Raw genomic sequence first — 18,802 nt, 5'->3', positions numbered from 1 at the left:
TGCCAAAAAAAAAAAATGACAGTAAATGACATTAGCTAGTTTTACATAATCCAGTGTTTCCCACTCATTCTGCATCAGTGCTGCTATCACTGAAACTATTTCTCCATGTAAGCATATAGAAATAAAATGCTGTAATATCTTGTTTAATATATTGTTTGCCCCCCAAAGCTGTTATCTTCAGCTTTTTGTTTACATAGTTGTTTATTTTTAACTGGACAGTGCTACAAATGTTTCCTAACAACAAATTACACATTATTAAAGTCCTAATGAGCTAAGCGTTTTTACTAAGTTTTAATTATGCAACCCTGTATAGTGAATCAGCTAGTTACAAGGAACTATGGAAAGACTACACATAAACCTGGTGCAACCTGCCCAGGCCTCCAGAAGATAAAATTAAACAATCTTTAAAACTAGTAGAATGGTAGATTTTATATTGAGGAGTTACGAGCAAGAAACGTCAGTAAATTCTAGACTAAGACGTTTCTCACACACAAGCTACTAAGATGTAATGTGTCTTTTTGTAATTTAGCTACATTTCTATCAGTGAGCCCATATTCACGGGGCACATCACACTGTTTCTGAAGTCAAGGTGACCGTCACCCATGGCGACTGAACATTGTGCCTGCAATTTGACCCAGTTGTTCCTGGATTTTTGTTGATCCGCTCACCACCCCCAGGGAGACATGTGCACACGGTTTGGTTTGTTGCCACTAGACGAGGCCACGAGGCTACAAGACTGGCGAACACACAGTCACACACATGATGAGCTCATACACAAATAATGAAATACTCTCTGAGGCTTGAAGACACACACGCGCACACACACACACACACCAGTTCTGTGTTTAGTGAAGATAAAAAAGTGGAACCAGTGGCGCGTTAACGCACGTGATGTTCCTTGAATCTGTCTTTAAATGCCAGTGTACAGTCAAATGGAGGGCACTTTTAATCTTAAAGTTCTTTTATCAGTTTGAATAAACTTGTGTTTATTCTGTTTTTTAACTCCAAAAACAGGAAAAGAAAGATTCAAAATATACAAATAAGCCAGGATGTTACGATATCCTTCCAAGTATCAAAGCCATGTGGTGGCATTTTTTTTGGTATTTAGCTGGAAGGAGCTGCTCAGATGAATTACTTACAAAAGCTGTTAATTAATAGATTTGTACAGTGTCTTCATCCCTGCAGCCTGAGGGTCCTTGGCATGTGTTTATCTGTTTGTGTGCGCTCGTTGTTTCGCTGCTGCTCCCCCAGGAGGGTGGGGCAGCAGACATATGGCAATAGACAGTGATTTTATTGATTCTTTGATCTTCACATTTTCTCCCTTTGTGTCTCAGATTACCCATTTTGTTTCAGTTTTATTGACCATTTAGAGGAAGCTTTCTCTATTTGGACAAGTGTCTGTTCTGCTTTAATTTTACTTTTGAGGCTTCAGCTGTGGCTGAGTCTGCTCCGTGACAACAACAAAAAATTACTCAACCCTTACGATCCAGGAATTTTCTCAAAATATACACTAACAGTTATTTTCCATTATTGATTAATTTATTTTCTGAATAAATCCATGATTTTTTATGTTTAAATAATGTCAGAAAATAGTGAAAAATACCTTTTATAATATCTGTCAGTCCATGGTGATGTATTCACATTGCCTGTTTTATTCAACCAGCAGACCATAACTCAAAGATATTCATACTCAAAAAAACAAGAATACTCACAACTGAGAAACAGGAAACATTCAAATTAAACTAAAATGTTGCAGATCTACAGTATGTATTTTTAATATCCTCTAAATATGCCCTTTTAAAAAAAAAATGTGCATGTATTCAGCTTTTCTCTTTAAATAATGGATCTACAAAATAATTAATTCTGCATTTCTTCGATTTTTCTTTTGTATTTGATTGATTATTCTTTGTTCAGCAGTCCACCATGCACTGCCCCTCCTCAGTCTCGGTAGACTGAATTAGCATTGCAGATCATTGCAGTCGAGAAGTGCCGTCAGGCGGCCCACTCCCTCCAAATTTTTCTGCCACTCAAAGCAAAACGTGTGGCTCATGTTTAATCATAGGAACCATTAGGTGTTTGAGTGGGTGGGTCATTTGCATCAACGGCCGCAAAATTACCTGAAGGAGTTAAAAAGGGTCGATATTGATATGTGAAGCTGAGGCTACTTAATCAATTTCTCGATCAGAGTCGATCAAAGTCACAACAAGCAAGGACACATAGATTTAATGAGCAGCAGTAAAAGTGAGGAAGCTTAATGAAGATGATACTTGATTCTTTTTTCTTCTTTTTTTTGTGATTTATCTGATATTTATAGTGTTTTGTTTTCTCCCGTTGATCTGAAGAACACCCAGACCTGAAAACTCCAGCGAGAGCATTATCCTCTCATCTGCCAGTGTGATTAATCTGCTCATTGCCTCCTTTGCTGTTTGGCCATAACTCAATTCCCTCTCTTGTTTGCAAAACTGCCCTGAGCTCTGGAGGGGGATCTGGCTGCAGCAAACTCAATCTCCCAGCTTGTAACTCAGCATTACCCTCAGCAACCAGACCTCGCCCTACTGCTCCGACCAGTTATTAAAGCCTCATGTTGCCTGTTGTTCTGCTCACATCAAAAACACTGTTGTGAATTCAAGCCCTCAAGGGTTTTCTCTGTAGATCAAAGAACAATCTATTTGATGTCCTTGTACATCAGTTTTTTACTGTGTTTACACCCAAGTTTCTAGGAAACAAATCGAACAATGTTTATTTAAGTATGCATGTGGTTTTTCTCTAACAGGTCGCAGGGGAACAGAAATATCACCCAGAATGCTTCACCTGTCTGAACTGCAGGGCGTTCATCGGTGATGGAGACACATACGCTCTGGTGGAGAGATCCAAACTCTACTGGTGAGTGTCAAGCTCTATGAAATAAAAAATAAAAAAAATGCACAAAAATATAATAAAATGTCCAGTTTTAACACTGGAGCTAGTAGATAATACGGTTTTTGGTGCTTTGCTTTGTGAGCTGTATTTCCCTCTAACTTATCTAACTATTACTTGTTTTAGTTAGTTTTCCTAATTCTATCTTCTGCCACAAGCTAATCCACTTGAAATCCCTTTGAAGTGCAACCAAACCCCCCCCCCCCCCCCCCAAAAAAAAGCCAAAACTGCTGTTGACTGACAAAATCTTAAATTTATGCAGCTTATTTTGGGCTTCAAAGGACTTCTGACAGCTGACTCAATGCACAGTGGATAATCACAGCAACCACACTTTTAACTGGCATATTTTCATTTATGGTTTAAAATTTGGCGCAGTTGGTATTGTGCCCACTGAAAGTTCCAGCCAGAGAAACTGCTCAAAATACACATGTCTCCAGCCGATGACGGTGACATACTGTAGAAAATCACACAAGAGACAGAAGCTTCAGAGTCGATCATTTGTATTAACAGTAGTTAACTGTTAATTGCAGTTACAGACTCAGTGCCACCGTCTGTATCAGTAAACCTGTCGATTCAAATCAGGAACATAATGAACATCATTAGTCTCTCACGGGTCTTATTATGTGTCTATTTCAGGTTCAGGGTGTTCTTCATGTGTGCAGCTCCAGAGTTGTGTTGTTGTGACTGTCATAAGCCTCAGGCTTTAAGAACAGGGTTTAATGTGAAACAAGCTACACAACACAGAAATACATAGACACAGAACAGCCTTTGTCTTCTTCACTGAGTGGAAGTGGATGATGACTGTGCGATTGAGTCCGATCATTACATTTATTGAGAGCTTTGCATGTTGCCACACTGGGTGAATTCAGGCAACAGCAGGAAAGAAAATCAGCAGTTACACGCTGTAAATAGCTTGAAGCATAAATGAGAGAGTAAAGTGCGCTCTGTCATTCAGATTACATTTCACCACTGCTTTGTTAGTTTTGAATCACCTCATAGTTATGTCCTGAGTCATTCTTAAATTCCCAGAATTTGGGGGAAAATAGTTATTTGTTAACCAAACTGATCAGAGGTCACGCTGACCCTCAAATCTGAACAATGACTGCACAGTGTGTTCCCAAACCAAGCTAAAGCAGCATCTTGTCAACAACATGTGATGCTGTGAAAACTGTTGTAATGAGAACTGGACGTTCCTCTTATGATTGCATGGACGGTTGTAGAGCCAGAAAGCTCACGAGGACTCCTGTTCTCTGTACTAGACGACCCCTTTTTTATAACCTCCCTCCTGCTTTCCCTCGTCTGTTTCTCCTCGTCCTCTCTGGCTCCAGTGGTCACTGTTACTACCAGACCATCGTCACCCCGGTGTCGCTGCCGGACTCACCATGCTCACGAATCCCTCACACAGTCACGCTGGTGTCCATCCCAGCCTCCGCTGAGGGCAACAACGGCCGCAGAGGGCGAGGATTCTCTGTGGCCGTCGACCAGCCGCTCAGCCCGACCAATGGCTACAGCCCTGATCATGGACACACTGTCAGGGTCTCCCAGTGAGTCTATCTGTCTGTGTGTGTGTGTTTGTGTGTGATGTCATTTTGCGTTTGTGTGGGAGTAACAAGGGTATGAACAATAGCGCAGGTTGGAAAAGAAGAGGTCAGTGTGTGGTGGAGGGCAAAGAATGAAGGAGGATTAAAATGGAGGACAGGGTGATAGATGAGATTCATTTAAAATAAATAATTGAGTGGAAGGAAAAAGGAAATGAGCTGAAATGTAAGTCACTCTTATTCAAATGAGATGAAAGAGGTGGTTTTTTTTATTTTATTTTTTTTATGTCTGTTGTTCTACTTTATCCAGGGTGGACCCAGACTGCATCAGTCCAGATGTGAAAAATTCCATTCACGTTGGAGATAGGATCCTGGAAATCAATGGGACACCCATTCACAATGTTCCTCTAGATGAGGTATTCACCACACTGTTGCCCAGACATTGTCACTGAGATTATACTTTATTGTAAATATGCAAATGAAACCGAGATTTTCTTTTCAGGGAAGGTGACGATACAATAATTACCAAAACTAACCAGCTGCTCATTATTATCTATTGAACAGGAAACTATGTGACTGTGAATGAAAAGTAATAGAACATTTAGTTGATACATATAGGAACTGACTTATTAATGAAACAAAAAGTTAATGTTTTCTTTTTACAAGAATAATGAAATGAATCAGTGTAATTCTCTGTCATCTACTCAAATTTACACAGTGGTGGTCTTGGAAAAGCTTAATATTTCTCTTGTGTGAGAGGGAAATCAAATATTCACCCTGCTAGACGCGCTAAGCAGCAGAAATGAATATTTACAGATCCAAGCTGAGCATTACAAAGGTTTATTTCATCCACTAGACTGCAGCAACAAGAAGGATCTTGCTGTTCTAATTTTGGACCGACCAGCCCGCCTTAAAACCCCCTCTTCCTCTCCAGATCGACCTGCTGATCCAGGAGACAAGCCGGCTGCTGCAGCTCACCATTGAACACGACCCTCACAGTCAGGGGCAGGAGGCAGGCTCCTCGGAGGCTGAAGAGCAGGTGGACGGTCCCCTGTCCACCCCTCTGTCTGAGGGGCCCAGCCCCACCCTGCCCATCACCCAGCCCCCCAACCCCGACATCAGCAACCTGAGATCCCGCATCATCACGTAAGAATTACAAATAGATTTTATTGCTTTAGCACAGCACCCAACTCTACTGTTTTTCCCATTTCCTCTTTCCGTTCTCTTCTCCTTACCCTGTCTGTCTCCCCTCTCCCTCCAGGCGGAGCTACAGCATTGATAAGTCACCAGGCTCCAGCAATGCAGCGTCCCCTATCTCCCAGAGGAAGGATATCAATCGATCTGAGTCGCTCCGCGTTGTTTCAAACCGGACGCACCGCATCTTCCGCCCATCTGACCTCATCCATGGAGAGGTGCTGGGGAAGGGCTGCTTTGGACAGGCCATCAAGGTAGATTTGGGGCATTTAAGAGACACTGCCATTATATTTTTATGTGCAGCATGCAATGTTGTCATACGTATAAAGTCCAGGAGATGGCAGCATCGAGATAAATCAGATGGTGGGGAGAGGCAGGGCGGTAAATGTTTGTGGTTTTATCACATCTCGGACTTCCCATGCTGACATACAATCGGTGGAGTGACAGTGTCAGAGCCAAATGTTTATGTTTAATATTGCATCAGAATAACGTTTCCCAGCTGGTTGCTCAACTTGAATTGTTGCACCATTGTGTCTTGTTATAGGTGACCCACAGGGAGACAGGGGAGGTGATGGTGATGAAGGAGTTGATTCGCTTTGATGACGAGACACAGAAAACATTCCTGAAAGAGGTGAGTGGAGGAGGACAATCCCAGATGTTACATCACTTAGATTTACTCAGTTGTATTCAGAGGCTGAATCAACTGTTTTGTTTGTCCTAAACAAAAATCTGAAATCAATAAGTCCTTACTTAGTCTTTATAAGTCTTTCAAAAAATTAGTATGTTGATAATGAATACCAACATAAATTTATTCAGACATTAGTGATGATTCAGTCCAGGTGATAAAATGAGAGCAACCAGTACCCCAAAGTTATTAGTGAAGAAGGTTTGTTATTTGAAAGATTTTAATTCCTGGACCAGCTGGGGAAATCTATGCTGTGAAAATAAAGAAAAAAGTGTTTTGTGCTTAACCAGGAGCTGAGGATTCTTGTCAAATTAGAAGCTCCTCTGTGTGACTGTGACTGGGAGTGTAAACATAACCCTTTCTCCCATAAATGAGGGATGAGCAGAACATATTTTACCTCCCACACGAAGCTTCATGTCTCTCTCGTCCTTTCATTAATTTGAAAAGATAACAGAGTGACTCATGCATAAAAGTTGAGACTTCTGTAAGAGTTTCTGAGTTATTGTTACCCTTGAAGTGGAACTAAATAACGCCTGATGTTCCCGTTTGATGTTTAGTATCGTAGACTCATTCGTCCATTTTATAGCCTTGTAATTAAGATGTTTGATTGTGTGTAGTGTGTGTGGGGTTTCAGTTTTATTATTCTGTTGCAATAATACTGAGTCTTTGCTTTGTAATTGGTGCGGATGACGACAGAGTAAAAGATGCGCCTGTAAAACAAACCCCGACCACAATTAAACATGATTATTACTCCCGCTGGCTGTTTGTTTGTAGGTGGCCCATGTCTCACATTACTGAGTCTCCAACCATGTACCAAACATTTCAGACAAAGACATCATGAGGCTTGAATGGTAATATTTCAGGTTTATGTGTGTGTGTAATAGTTACTTGCCTCCTCCTTCACAGCCCGACCTTCAGGAGGGAAATGTTTTATGAGGTGTCAGAGTAGCGCTCTGAGCAGCAGGAAGTTTGGAAGAACTGTGCAGGAACTTTCTCTGTTGCCTTTCAAATGAGAATAGATATAAATAGTAACAGTAGAAATGAACTTACAGCAGTAAAATGAACTTGAGTGCGTCACGGAGTCACAGCTACAACAGGACTCAGGCAGAGACAAAGCTTTTGTTTTTCTAGTATCATTGGTATTTGGTTCAGAAAACAAAATCAGTTTAAGCTAAATCTGAATGTTTTAATAGAATAACTGATTATCCACCTTTGGACAAACAAAGATGAGTGACCCGAAACCCTGAATTCACTGGTGCAATTCTGTATACCTACAAAAAATTGTCAAACTTTATTATGACTCTCCAACGTTCATAAAGTTATAAGGAACAGGGAAATACACTTATTAGCTGTCTTGCCAAAAGTAAGATAAGAGGATTGATACCACACTGATGCTTGAATTGTAAATCCGAAGCTACAGCTAGCAGCAAGTTAGCCCAGCATAAACACTGTTCCCAGTCAAGTCAGGCCCAGCACAGCATGTTGTTCTTACACTTTTTGTACAGACTAAAAAACACAAGATATAACATCTTAATTTGCAATATTTAGAGGTGCTGGTAGGCAGATTTTGTTGCCTTTGGACAGAGCCTGATGAATTGTTTCCCCCAGTTTCCTGTCTTTATGCTAAGCTAAGCTAACTGGCTGTAATAAAAATCTTCTCAGCTAACTCTCAGCAAGAGTAAGTAAATAAGTGTGTGTCTCAAAATATCAAAGAATTCTTTTTAAGTTTCAGACTGCTGATTGACTTTTACACTTAGAAGATAATGCCAGTGGTGTGGTTGATGTTTCTAATTATAAAGCATAAGAAAGCAAAGAGCAGAGAGGCTGATACTTCATTGGTATAACTAAACAGATAGTGAGATCATACTAACTTCAGCATTAACATTTACCAGTCCAAGTGACGTGTCATTTACAAGATGAACTGCATTGATAACTCTGATGTTGACTTAATCCAAAGAAATATGAAACAGTGTGACAGACACAGTGTGTAAAAATACTTGTCCCTGTTTCATCAGGTGAAGGTCATGCGTTGCCTGGATCACCCCAATGTGCTCAAGTTCATTGGAGTCCTCTACAAGGACAAGAGACTCAACTTCATCGCAGAGTACATAAAAGGAGGCACCTTGAGAGAAATCATCAAGAAAATGGTGAGGGCAGAGTGTGTGCCTGCAGGAATATCGGTTAGATGACATGATTCATCAGCAGCACTGAAGACAATAGCATTTGAATGTGATTTTTTATTTATTTATTTATTTTTTCCCTCACAGGACAGCAGCTATCCGTGGAACCTGCGGGTCAGTTTTGCCAAGGACATTGCTGCTGGGATGGTGAGTTCAGAGACTGAAAAGTGCATGTGATTGTCGTAGTTTTGTAGTAGTAGGTTGGTGTTTTGCCTGTAAATCTAATTGAGGCAGTGAAATTTCTTGATGCATGTAGCATTGAGGGAAGGTGCATTGCTTCCTGTTGTCTTTACTGCTTTCTCCCTCTGGTGGTCATGTTAGTGAGCTACACATCTTCTCATATTGTGCACAGTTTTTTCCATTCCCCTCTATGGAAATTACAACATGAATTCCTGCAGGATTAGACCATGGGTTCTTAATGTTTTCCCTTGATATGAGCACATTGATGAATGTTGTGCATGACTGGATTATTGTATTTACAAAATCAGCCATTTGAGATGAAATAAGGCAGGATTGTTCCTCTTGGCATGGATTTGAGATTACCAGTAAATGCTTCAATTTTTTCTGTTTGTTTTTTTATTCTTCCTGTCTTTCTGCCCTCTCCTATCTGTCTATCTATCTGTCATTCAGACATATCTGCATTCCATGAACATAATCCACCGGGACCTGAACTCACACAACTGTCTAGTCCGAGAGGTAAGAACTTGTATAGTCCTGTACACTTAAAGCATGTGTGTTTGTGGACATACCTGTGCATATACAGTATGCTTTCTTAGAGGATTTAACAAAGTGCACCTGTCCTTTTCTGGGGCAGTTCAGATACAAAAATAAAGGAGAGCTTTGTTAGCAGTAGCTATAAGAGACTAAACCTTCCTCAAACACACTCCACATGAGTAACTTGCAGCGGAAACATCCCCCTCACGCTATTCAAACAGAAAGATCATTGTAGTCGTGTCACATGAAAACAAACGGTTTGCATTGTAGAGCTCACACCTGAAGTTTTTCTACACTAAGAGAAATTGGAAGCTTGGAGCTGAATTTCAAGCTTTCTAACCTGGTGTTGTAAACACTGCTTGAAGCTTTTGTCTCTCTTGCCACTCTCTCGCAGTACAACATTAACTTTTTATGATAATTTTCTTTGTATAGAACAACACTGTGGTGGTGGCAGACTTCGGGCTGGCTCGGCTCATGATTGATGACAAGCATGAGGAGAAGTTGTCGCAGGGTAAACTGTCAGGTCTGAAGACGAAGCCCGACCGCAGGAAGAGGTACACTGTGGTGGGAAACCCCTACTGGATGGCTCCTGAGATGATCCATGGTATGATCTACTGGGACACTTTGATATAGATGTATTCAGTATACCTATTCGCCCCTTCTTGAGATATCTAAAGAAAACTGCAGTCACTGCAGTGCTGCAGTTGTTGAACGTATATGGCATTCCTCCTAAATACTGATAACATTTGTCCTTTTTCGTTCTCAGGGAAGAGCTACGATGAGAGAGTAGACATCTTTTCCTTTGGTATCATGCTCTGCGAGGTAAGTGACCCTCCGCTCTCTGCAGTAGTTAAACACCTAGGATTTCAGAGAGGTTATTTAAAAAATGATTTCACAAAAGTTTTTACAGTCTTAATTTGGAATAAATGTGCAAAAATTATAAAACAAGCTGTTTTTTCCTTAGTAGTATGTTGAACTGTCACTTACAAAAGTCACTTTCCTTGTCACTTAACATTAAATACTTTAAACCCCTTTAAAACCTTCTGGAGTCTAAGATGTTCCTGCAGTTTTACTACGCACTTAATAAGGCCAATGTTAAAATTCAGCTATAATTTTGCAAGTGTTTTCTACAGTATTCAGTTCATTTTATGAGTATGATTTTCCATATTTCTGGAGGAGCTTTCCAGAGCCCTGGAAAGTAAAAGACGCTTACTCCCTGAAAGAAAATACCAACCTCGAAGTATGGTAGGCTTTAGGCCTGGAGTCACACCATCCAGTTTGGTTCAGTCCCAGATTATGACCTCCCCAGATGGACACCATTAGCCAGTGAATAGTGCAGGGATTAGAGAGAGCAGAAAAACAAAGTTGTCTTGATGTGGCTTCTGACAGGCAGGCACACAGTAGTTGTGGTATGTTGGGAACGATCAGCTTCAGTTTGAAGGGTTTACTTGTTTTCAACAGATCAGCACTGGAGGACTCCCTTCAGAGAACCCTCCTATGACTCCTCCATCTTTAATTCTTCTTACTCTTTGTCTCTTTGGTTGTCTTGCCCCCTCCAGATAATCGGCAGGGTGAACGCAGACCCAGACTACCTCCCCAGGGCGATGGACTTTGGATTGAACGTGTCTGGTTTCCTGGAGCACTACTGTCCCCCAGATTGTCCCCCTGCCTTCTTCCCCATGGCTGCTGTGTGCTGTGACCTTGATGCAGACAAACGGTCAGACATCTACCATAGATTCACACTGACATCTTACTGTACCTAAAGGGACAGTTCACCCAACATAAACCTTTATCTTTTTCTTCTCACTCAAAGTTTCATAGTAATTTGCTGAGTTTTGCCCCAGTATTGTATTCAGTTGTATTGATTTATTTTTTAAACTCAGTAGCAAAGTTAGCAAAGTCTTTTTGGTTGTGAAAATATAAATGATAGGTAATAACCTGCTTTCTTAATCCGTAGACCTGCTTTCTCCAAACTGGAGGAGTGGCTGGAGAACCTGAAGATGCACTTGGACATTGGTCTGCCCCTGGTGTCTGAAGTGGACCAGCTGCACAAGGCCTTCTGGGAGAATCACAGCATCATGCGCCCTGAAAACGGCCTGCACACCCACCCCGAACAGCCAGAGCAGGACTGAACACAACCGGAGGAGTGGGAAGTTACGAGTTAACCCCACCAGGGCAGCGACTGCCTGCCTCAGGTGGTGCAGTGGCTGGAGGAATCCATGTTTGAAGCAGATGCAGCGGGCTCAGGCTGGCTCAGGCTTAATGAACAGACTCAGGGGGAAAATGTGGATGTGAAAAGCCACCTGTGCGAGATGCACTCACACACATACACATACACACACACACACATACATTCAAAGCAAAATCAAGAGACATTAACTACGATAGCTTGATTCTGCTGCACCCGAAGCTAAAGTGGAACATGTCATATGCAATCAGACCCGACTTAGAAATCATGACTCAACTCTTGAATCGTGTAGATTTAACATTAGAGGTCATACTATTCAAGAATACTTACTGTAGTTACTGTAGTGTGTATATTCATGTGGATAAGGTAGTCCAAAAAGCAAGGCACAAAGCAAACCTTCAGCCTCACTTTGGGCCTCTACAGAGTACATTGTGCACCACGTGTTTCTGTGTGAGTTTGGTTTGATTTTGCTTTTTGGTTTGGATCTCAAAACTGAACTTCTGAAAAATGCAGAGGAGAGGGGCCTGTCAGCCTCTCACGACGCAAAGGTTGAGATCAACTTGCTGTCCACTTGTACAAGTCAAACAAAACCTTTCAAGCTTTAAATAGCTCACTGAAGAGTGCATGACTGTAAATAATGCTGTCAGGTTAGGTCCTGGTTCATTGTGTCCCTCTCATCTCAGACCTACTTGTGTCTGTGGTGCTGCCCCTCTCCCTCATTTATTGTGTAGCATTGACTTAACACTGAGGTACACATCTTTGGCATAAGTTCGGTACGTTGCCTCCCCAAATTTAAGAGCTGTTAGTGTATCTCAGTCATGTTCACGTGGCATCTTTATTCATGCATTCATACCAGTGTAGATAGCTGGCAACATTGTAAATGTTTTAAATAGTGTAAATGTACAGACATATTTTATATACGTATGCTACATTGCCATATTTTTATTGGCCGACCAGTTGAAATTAAGGAGAGTAAAAGTTTGACTGCAGTTATAAGGGCACAGCCGATAGTTTTATTGTTTATTGTTTCTACGTTGTCACTATTGGGGCAGGTTAGAGGCTTTTAGCATTTGAGATATGAGGAATCTTATCACCATAACACATCTCCGACCCTCAGTTCAAGCTCAGTAAATGTTACATCCTGTCATTTCCCTCCATCAAAAAAGTATTTCTCCACTTTGGATCGGCCCTCTTGGAGTTTTCATGTAGCTATAGATGTGTGCCGGAGTATATCAAATTATTGGAAAGGGTTTTGTTGCCATTTTAAACTTGCTGAACTGAATCTGCATCTCATGATCAACAAAAATTATGTGTGATATGATGATTTTTGAGGGCAATCGATCTGTTATTAATTATTCACTCTCGTCTCATGTACTGTACAGTGGTTCAGGTGTGGGGATAATATCACCAGGTACTGTCTCATCATGTCGGCTGTCTATCTGTCTCTCCTCCTGTGGATGACCCACTGTTTGTTTACATGTAAATGCTAGCTGTAAATATCACTGTATATACGTGTCTGTCCTAACATCTGTCTGCGTGCATTGCATAAATATGCGCACTCCTCAGAAATGATCTCTTCCTCTGGTCAAATTTCTCTCTTGCACCTTCTAACATAAGATTTCTGTCTCTAATCTTTTTTTATTTCCTGCTGTTGTTTTCACGAGCTGCATGATGCACTACGTAGGTCTGTTCAGCTTCTAAACCAAGCTATTTTTGTCTCTAAATATTGTGATTTTAAGTAAGAAAACAAAGAATGGAAAAAAAAGTCAACAGAGAAAGCGAGGCTAAAAAGGAAATGAGAAAAAAACAGCATTTGTTTTTATATATAACCACTGAAATCTTTTTGTATAGATTTGAGTACTTTAATTTGCACTATATTACCAAATGGCTGGTTGAAGCCATGTTTATTAATTTCCTCTCGGGCTACTTGTGATAAGGAAATAAATGTCGGTTCAGGTTGATATATGAATGCAAGACACTGATAGAGCCTTTCAACTGTAAAAATGGGATCTGGGGAATTCATCCTCTTGATAGCAAACTGGACCACGTGAGGATACGTTTCTGATTATATAGATGCAATTTTTGTGCATGGTTCAGCTTTAAAAATGTTTTGGCAGGAGCCAGTTCGATCCCTCTGTGATCTTACTGTAAGTAAAGTTATACATCTGTGGCAATATTGATTATGTTTTTATTTCTATTATTTTTAAGCAAAAGGCTCCAAAACTGTTAAAATACTTTCATGCCCAGTTGAATAGCTCCTAAGAGACAAGGTTTCCCAGTCTTTGCTACCAAGAGGATATGATGTCCCAGCTCTGCCTGCTGCCTACAGACTGGTCCTTTGTGAATGATGTTCTGTGTTGTTTCTGACTGCTTGGTTTCATATGTGATGCCCACAGAGGCTGCAACCACTGCTGCTGCTTCTGATAATAGAGCACTGGCCTGTCTCACCTCTCACCTCCTCGTCACACTCTTTTGGCTCAGGGCCGTAATTTTCTGGAGCTTACTTCACAATTCAGTTAATTCAGCAGCTTTATAGGAAAGCAGAACTCAACAGTAACAGTGCAACTCAAATAGCATGTAACCTCCTGTCAATGTATAGGCTGTTAACACAAAATACGCTTCTGTAAAACAAGCCCCTCATGGTTGATGTGTTCGTCCGTGGGCATGTACTGTACATGAGTGGCTTTGCCATGTTTCTGTCTCCATTTCCAGTCTGAGCCATGTCGAGCATGTTAGATGTGTCTGCGAGGACGTGTTGATGATCAATGAGAATGTTTCAGCAGCACTTCTTTGCAAAGGATCGTTACCTCTGAACAATGCTGTGCCTTTGTTGTAAGCTAGCCTTGCCAACGACTCGAAAAACGTGAACTGATTTCCTTTTTTTATGTATCATAAGTGCAAGCCTGATTCAAGTGGATTGAATATCATTGCTGATACTATGTTGTATGAGATTTCATTTTATTCTGTATCGTATTTATATTTTCCAGATCTCCATTGTCAGTTTTGATATTTTAATATTATATTCCTTTTTTTTGTCTTATTTAATTTTTTACACAAGCTGTGAAAACAATTCTGCACTTTAATCCTGAACGTGAACATTTAGACTCTGAGGAGGCGACTGTTTTTTTTTCCTTTTGTCACAGCTAAAAATAAAACTGTTGCTCCTTAAACAAACCAAAGACTCAAAATATGTGTTCATTAATGATGATGCCTAACTCAATCTCTGTTAATTCACGACATCTAGTGATAAAAGATCCCAAGAAACCGAATTTACTCAATCAATGGCCTTTTTCAACTACTGAAGCACACAGCTCCAATAATATGTGAATTCACACCAGAAGAGCACTGCATTACCTGGGCGGACAAAATGTGTTGGCCACGTTAACGTGGTAAAAATAGTGCTTGCCTCTGCTCAAAAAAGTATAGAGGAATTCATTAGAAATGTGTTTACACATCAGCCACAAGATGTCACTATCCGTCTCTGCTCTCCATTTTTATGGTGAAACAGAAAGCACAAGAAGCTCATGAGGTGTATAATTAAAAAACTAAATGCTGCTGTGATTTCCTAACCTTGTATAAGGTATGTACTGTCACTCCTGGTATGAATACTGCAAAGCAACAATGACGGAAGAAGAAGAACAAGCACAATACTACGTTTGTATGTTTTTTGTATGTAAAATCTTCAAAGTAGTAACTACATTTGTCAGATTAATGTAGTGGAGTAAAATGTACAGTCTGTCCTTCTAAAGCATAAAGTAGATTGACAATGGACCCCTGAGCACAGACATGTAAAATCACTCTCAAGTCTTTATGGTCATTTTGTGTCTGCTTGTAGTTTTCTGTCTCTTTGTGGTCGTTTTGCATCTATTTATGGTCATTTAATCGAATTTCCAACAAGAAATATTAATGACCATTCCAAACAGTCTCTGGCCTCGGGGTCCCCTGACCCCTTGGGCCTCTGGGCCTGTGCCAGTAGGCCTGTTCAGTGAGCCATCCATGTTCAGATTCAGAAAATGTGGTAAGATACACAGCTGAAGTATTAGTTCCTCAATACTGTATTACAAATTATTGTTATTTAAAATAATCGTTATACAATTTTGTACTCAACTACTCTGAAACAGTACTGTACCTGGTACAATGAAGATAAAGACTTTTCCACTGACTTTATACTACTACTCTTACATCTATTACTACTGCTAACATTAATGATAATAAAATTATGCTGATATTGTAGCATATAAACTAAACCACCACATTAATGCATGGGGTTTTACAGCTGTCTTAATGATAAATCATACATACAAATATTCCAATAATACTCGTGTAAACACTGTAAACACTGCTTCGAGTGAGTGAGCAGCAGAGTAGTATAAGTATTCAATGCAGATAAAAATTCCCAGTAAGTGTATATAGTTCACTGTACTAGTCACTATATTTGTTCATTTTCGCGATGAACGGTGCATTCTATTATTTTTCCACGCAGGTGCACGTGACCATTTTCCCATCTCATCCACGTGCGATTGTTTTCATTTCGAGGCTGCTGCTGCAGTAGCGGGTGTCTGTCGACGTCACCGGCCCGGCAGGCTGGAGGCAGGCTCGTCAGTCAGTGTTGCCAGTTTGGACGGTTTTCCCGCCGAATTTGGCTGCATTTTGTATCAGTTCGTAAATCTTTGCCTATTTAACAATTTTTCAAAATGTGAGGGAGGTGTGGACGGAGATACGGAGTTGTGTGAGGTGAAGGACAGCAAAGTAAATTGTTGTGGTTAGACCTGCTTATCAACACTAGTAAACAGCTGCATCAGAGACAATTAAGGTTGGCTATTGTAAAACCCTTACAACCCCAAAGACTCATAATTCAATCAAATCTGAGCACGCAAACATGATACATATATATTTTTTACATTCAGACTCACTTACACTTTCTGAGGATAGCCTACTATTACTCCCGAAGCATAGCAGATGAAGACGCTCCTTATAACTCCAGAACTAAAATATCAAAGTTAATTGTTAATAGTTGTCAGTACATACAACTGTACATAGCAAATTGCTAACTACTAACAAATAATTTGTCGTACTTAGTTCATTTTCCAAAAACGTTAACAATATAGTCTAAAAAGAAACGGGGTTCAAGTTGAAGGCCACAGATTACTTTTTGTTAGTCAAACCTGGCAACACTGTCTTCAGTTTGAACGACTGTGAGTGTGTGCTGCTGCTGCTGCTGCTGCTACCAAACACACTCACTCACACACTCACAGGGGGGACGGGTTTGTCCGGTCAAACGCAACACGCAGACTGTCATTACACCGCAGTTGTGTTCAGATTGAGAGGGGACTTTAAGGAAATACCGAAGAAGACGACGAAGAAGGAGGAGGACGCAGCCCTTGGCGCTTACTGAAACTTTGAGCGATGGAAAATTTGTCCAGCAACAACCGGTTTCGGTCCGCAATGTTCAACCACGGTGAGTACTGTACCAATATCACATCTGACAGTGTGTGGGATGTTGTATTACTCAGGCGATGCCCGTCTACTGTCTTAAATTACGTCTTGCCTGACCCATAGTTAAACCAATACATCTTCCATTTAAATGACTATTTTTATTACGGACACACGGGGGTGTACCATGCACCGTTAAAACGCATCACTAGCTTGATATCGGGCCTGTTTGGCTTCAAGTCAAATTTTATCCAGGTTTATAAACCGAAGATAAGGGTGTAGATTTTTATTATATGTGCAGAGAAATTACACTATCACAGGACACAGGTTACACTCGGTTCTGCTAAACGAAAAATCCCTGAAAAGCCTGGCAGCCAGAGCTCCACACGGGACACAGCAGCAGCAGCAGCAGCAGCACACTGTAATTCTGCAGTTATGCAAGAATGGTACCAAGACTGGCCACACTAAACTATTTCTGGACCACCAAGATATAGCTGGATTGCACCGATAAACTGGGCTGCAGCCGGATGGAGAACTCTGCAGTAAATCCCTCAAAGATTCGCCCCATCACCCTGTTTGCTTATTTACTCTACAGCTGTCTCAAAACAAGCAGTTCTGGCTCAGTTTGTTGTGTCAAGAAGCTTTACACTTCGGCCTCTGTAGGGTCAGATATAAAGAGGATGAAATTTGAAATTGCTTCCCTAACTGGTTAACACAATAAACAGTTTATGTTTGACACTTTGCTGAAGGGCTGCAACTAAGGAGTATTTTCATCATTAATCATCGATTATTTTGTAGATTAAATGATGAATCATTTGGTACATAACACATCAGAAAACAGTAAAAAATTACAGTTTCCTGGAATAAAATGTGACATAGTCAGATGTCTTGGTTTGTCTGATCATCAATCCAAAACCCCCAAATATTCAATTTATTAAAATGATTGAAGAAGAAAAGTAACAAATTCTGAGAAGCTGTAACAATCAACATTTTGGTATTTTAGCTTGAGAAATGACTTGATTATGATAGTAGGTGCCAGTTCATTTTCTTTCCATCCAGTAATGGATTAATCGTTGCTGCTCTGCCTCTTCTTCACTGATATATTGGCATAACCCATAAATTGAGCTAGCTCCACCCCTTACTTACTCAGCCCAGAGTATGTCCATGTGTGGTGGCCTCGAAGGCAATATTTGGTTTCCTGTTTCAAACTGTATCAAACACAGATCACCTGTATCTTATCCTGTCTGAAAATTGTGTTAGCTCTCAGCCTGTCCCCGTCATTTGAGCTAATTTATTTTCAAGGACTCCAGTCTCATGATATAGTATACTGGAGGCAACAGTCACACTGAAACATCTGACTCGTTGAAAGTGCTGCCCTATATGTAGAGGGATGGTGTGTTGGAGATGAAGCTGGAGAGAAGAGAGTGGGAAGTGATGAGTGCACCCGTGCAGATAGTGGACAGAGATAGTGCTGAGCTTCCATGTGGTTTTCTTTGCATCTATTGATTGTGGCTTATGCTGCACCTCAGATTTGATGATTAAATTTGATTATAAATATATAAACCAAAGTTGACAGGGAACTCAAATGCTCTGAAATCTGGTAGAAGCCTCTAATTTCTCCTTTTACTCACTCACTAATGGTATAAATATATCACTAAAGTATATGAATAGATCTAAATATAACACTATATATAATGCACTAGCTTAACCAGAAACAATGGCCGCACCTCTTAATAGACAATGAGAATCTGACCTGTTTTAAGTCATGATTGCATGCCTCAGTTTTGTAGTTGTGTTATGTTTTCTCAACCAGAAAATGAAACTGCTTGCCCAAAGATTCACCTTTGGTATCTTGCCTGTTCATTTTTCATTCAGCCACTTCAGATTTTACATGTTGATGACAAGTTCAAATGTTAGTTTTTCCATGTCTGACTTGTGTCTGTCACTAACAACT

The 18,802-nt window shown here is 40.5% G+C and overlaps 1 protein-coding gene across 3 annotated transcripts in view; it reads left to right on the top strand.

Moving 5' to 3' along the window:
• The window catches only part of limk1a (LIM domain kinase 1a), a 53,612-nt gene extending 39,018 nt beyond the window's left edge, over nucleotides 1-14,594 (top strand). For all 3 annotated transcript variants that reach the window (XM_056374586.1, XM_056374587.1, XM_056374588.1), the window contains 13 exons: nucleotides 2,774-2,883; nucleotides 4,245-4,460; nucleotides 4,765-4,870; nucleotides 5,389-5,600; nucleotides 5,716-5,902; nucleotides 6,193-6,279; nucleotides 8,349-8,480; nucleotides 8,601-8,660; nucleotides 9,144-9,209; nucleotides 9,660-9,831; nucleotides 9,994-10,049; nucleotides 10,787-10,944; nucleotides 11,185-14,594. In XM_056374586.1, coding sequence (XP_056230561.1) covers nucleotides 2,774-2,883; nucleotides 4,245-4,460; nucleotides 4,765-4,870; nucleotides 5,389-5,600; nucleotides 5,716-5,902; nucleotides 6,193-6,279; nucleotides 8,349-8,480; nucleotides 8,601-8,660; nucleotides 9,144-9,209; nucleotides 9,660-9,831; nucleotides 9,994-10,049; nucleotides 10,787-10,944; nucleotides 11,185-11,359 — 1,737 coding nt within the window. In that variant the 3' untranslated portion in view covers nucleotides 11,360-14,594. The remainder of the gene's footprint in view (nucleotides 1-2,773; nucleotides 2,884-4,244; nucleotides 4,461-4,764; nucleotides 4,871-5,388; nucleotides 5,601-5,715; nucleotides 5,903-6,192; nucleotides 6,280-8,348; nucleotides 8,481-8,600; nucleotides 8,661-9,143; nucleotides 9,210-9,659; nucleotides 9,832-9,993; nucleotides 10,050-10,786; nucleotides 10,945-11,184) is intronic.
• Nucleotides 14,595-18,802: the final 4,208 nt, after the last annotated feature.

The sequence above is a fragment of the Seriola aureovittata genome, chromosome 4 (assembly GCF_021018895.1).
Source record: "Seriola aureovittata isolate HTS-2021-v1 ecotype China chromosome 4, ASM2101889v1, whole genome shotgun sequence".
In the NCBI taxonomy this organism is placed as follows: domain Eukaryota; kingdom Metazoa; phylum Chordata; class Actinopteri; order Carangiformes; family Carangidae; genus Seriola; species Seriola aureovittata.
This window is presented reverse-complemented; position numbering and strand designations above follow the sequence as displayed.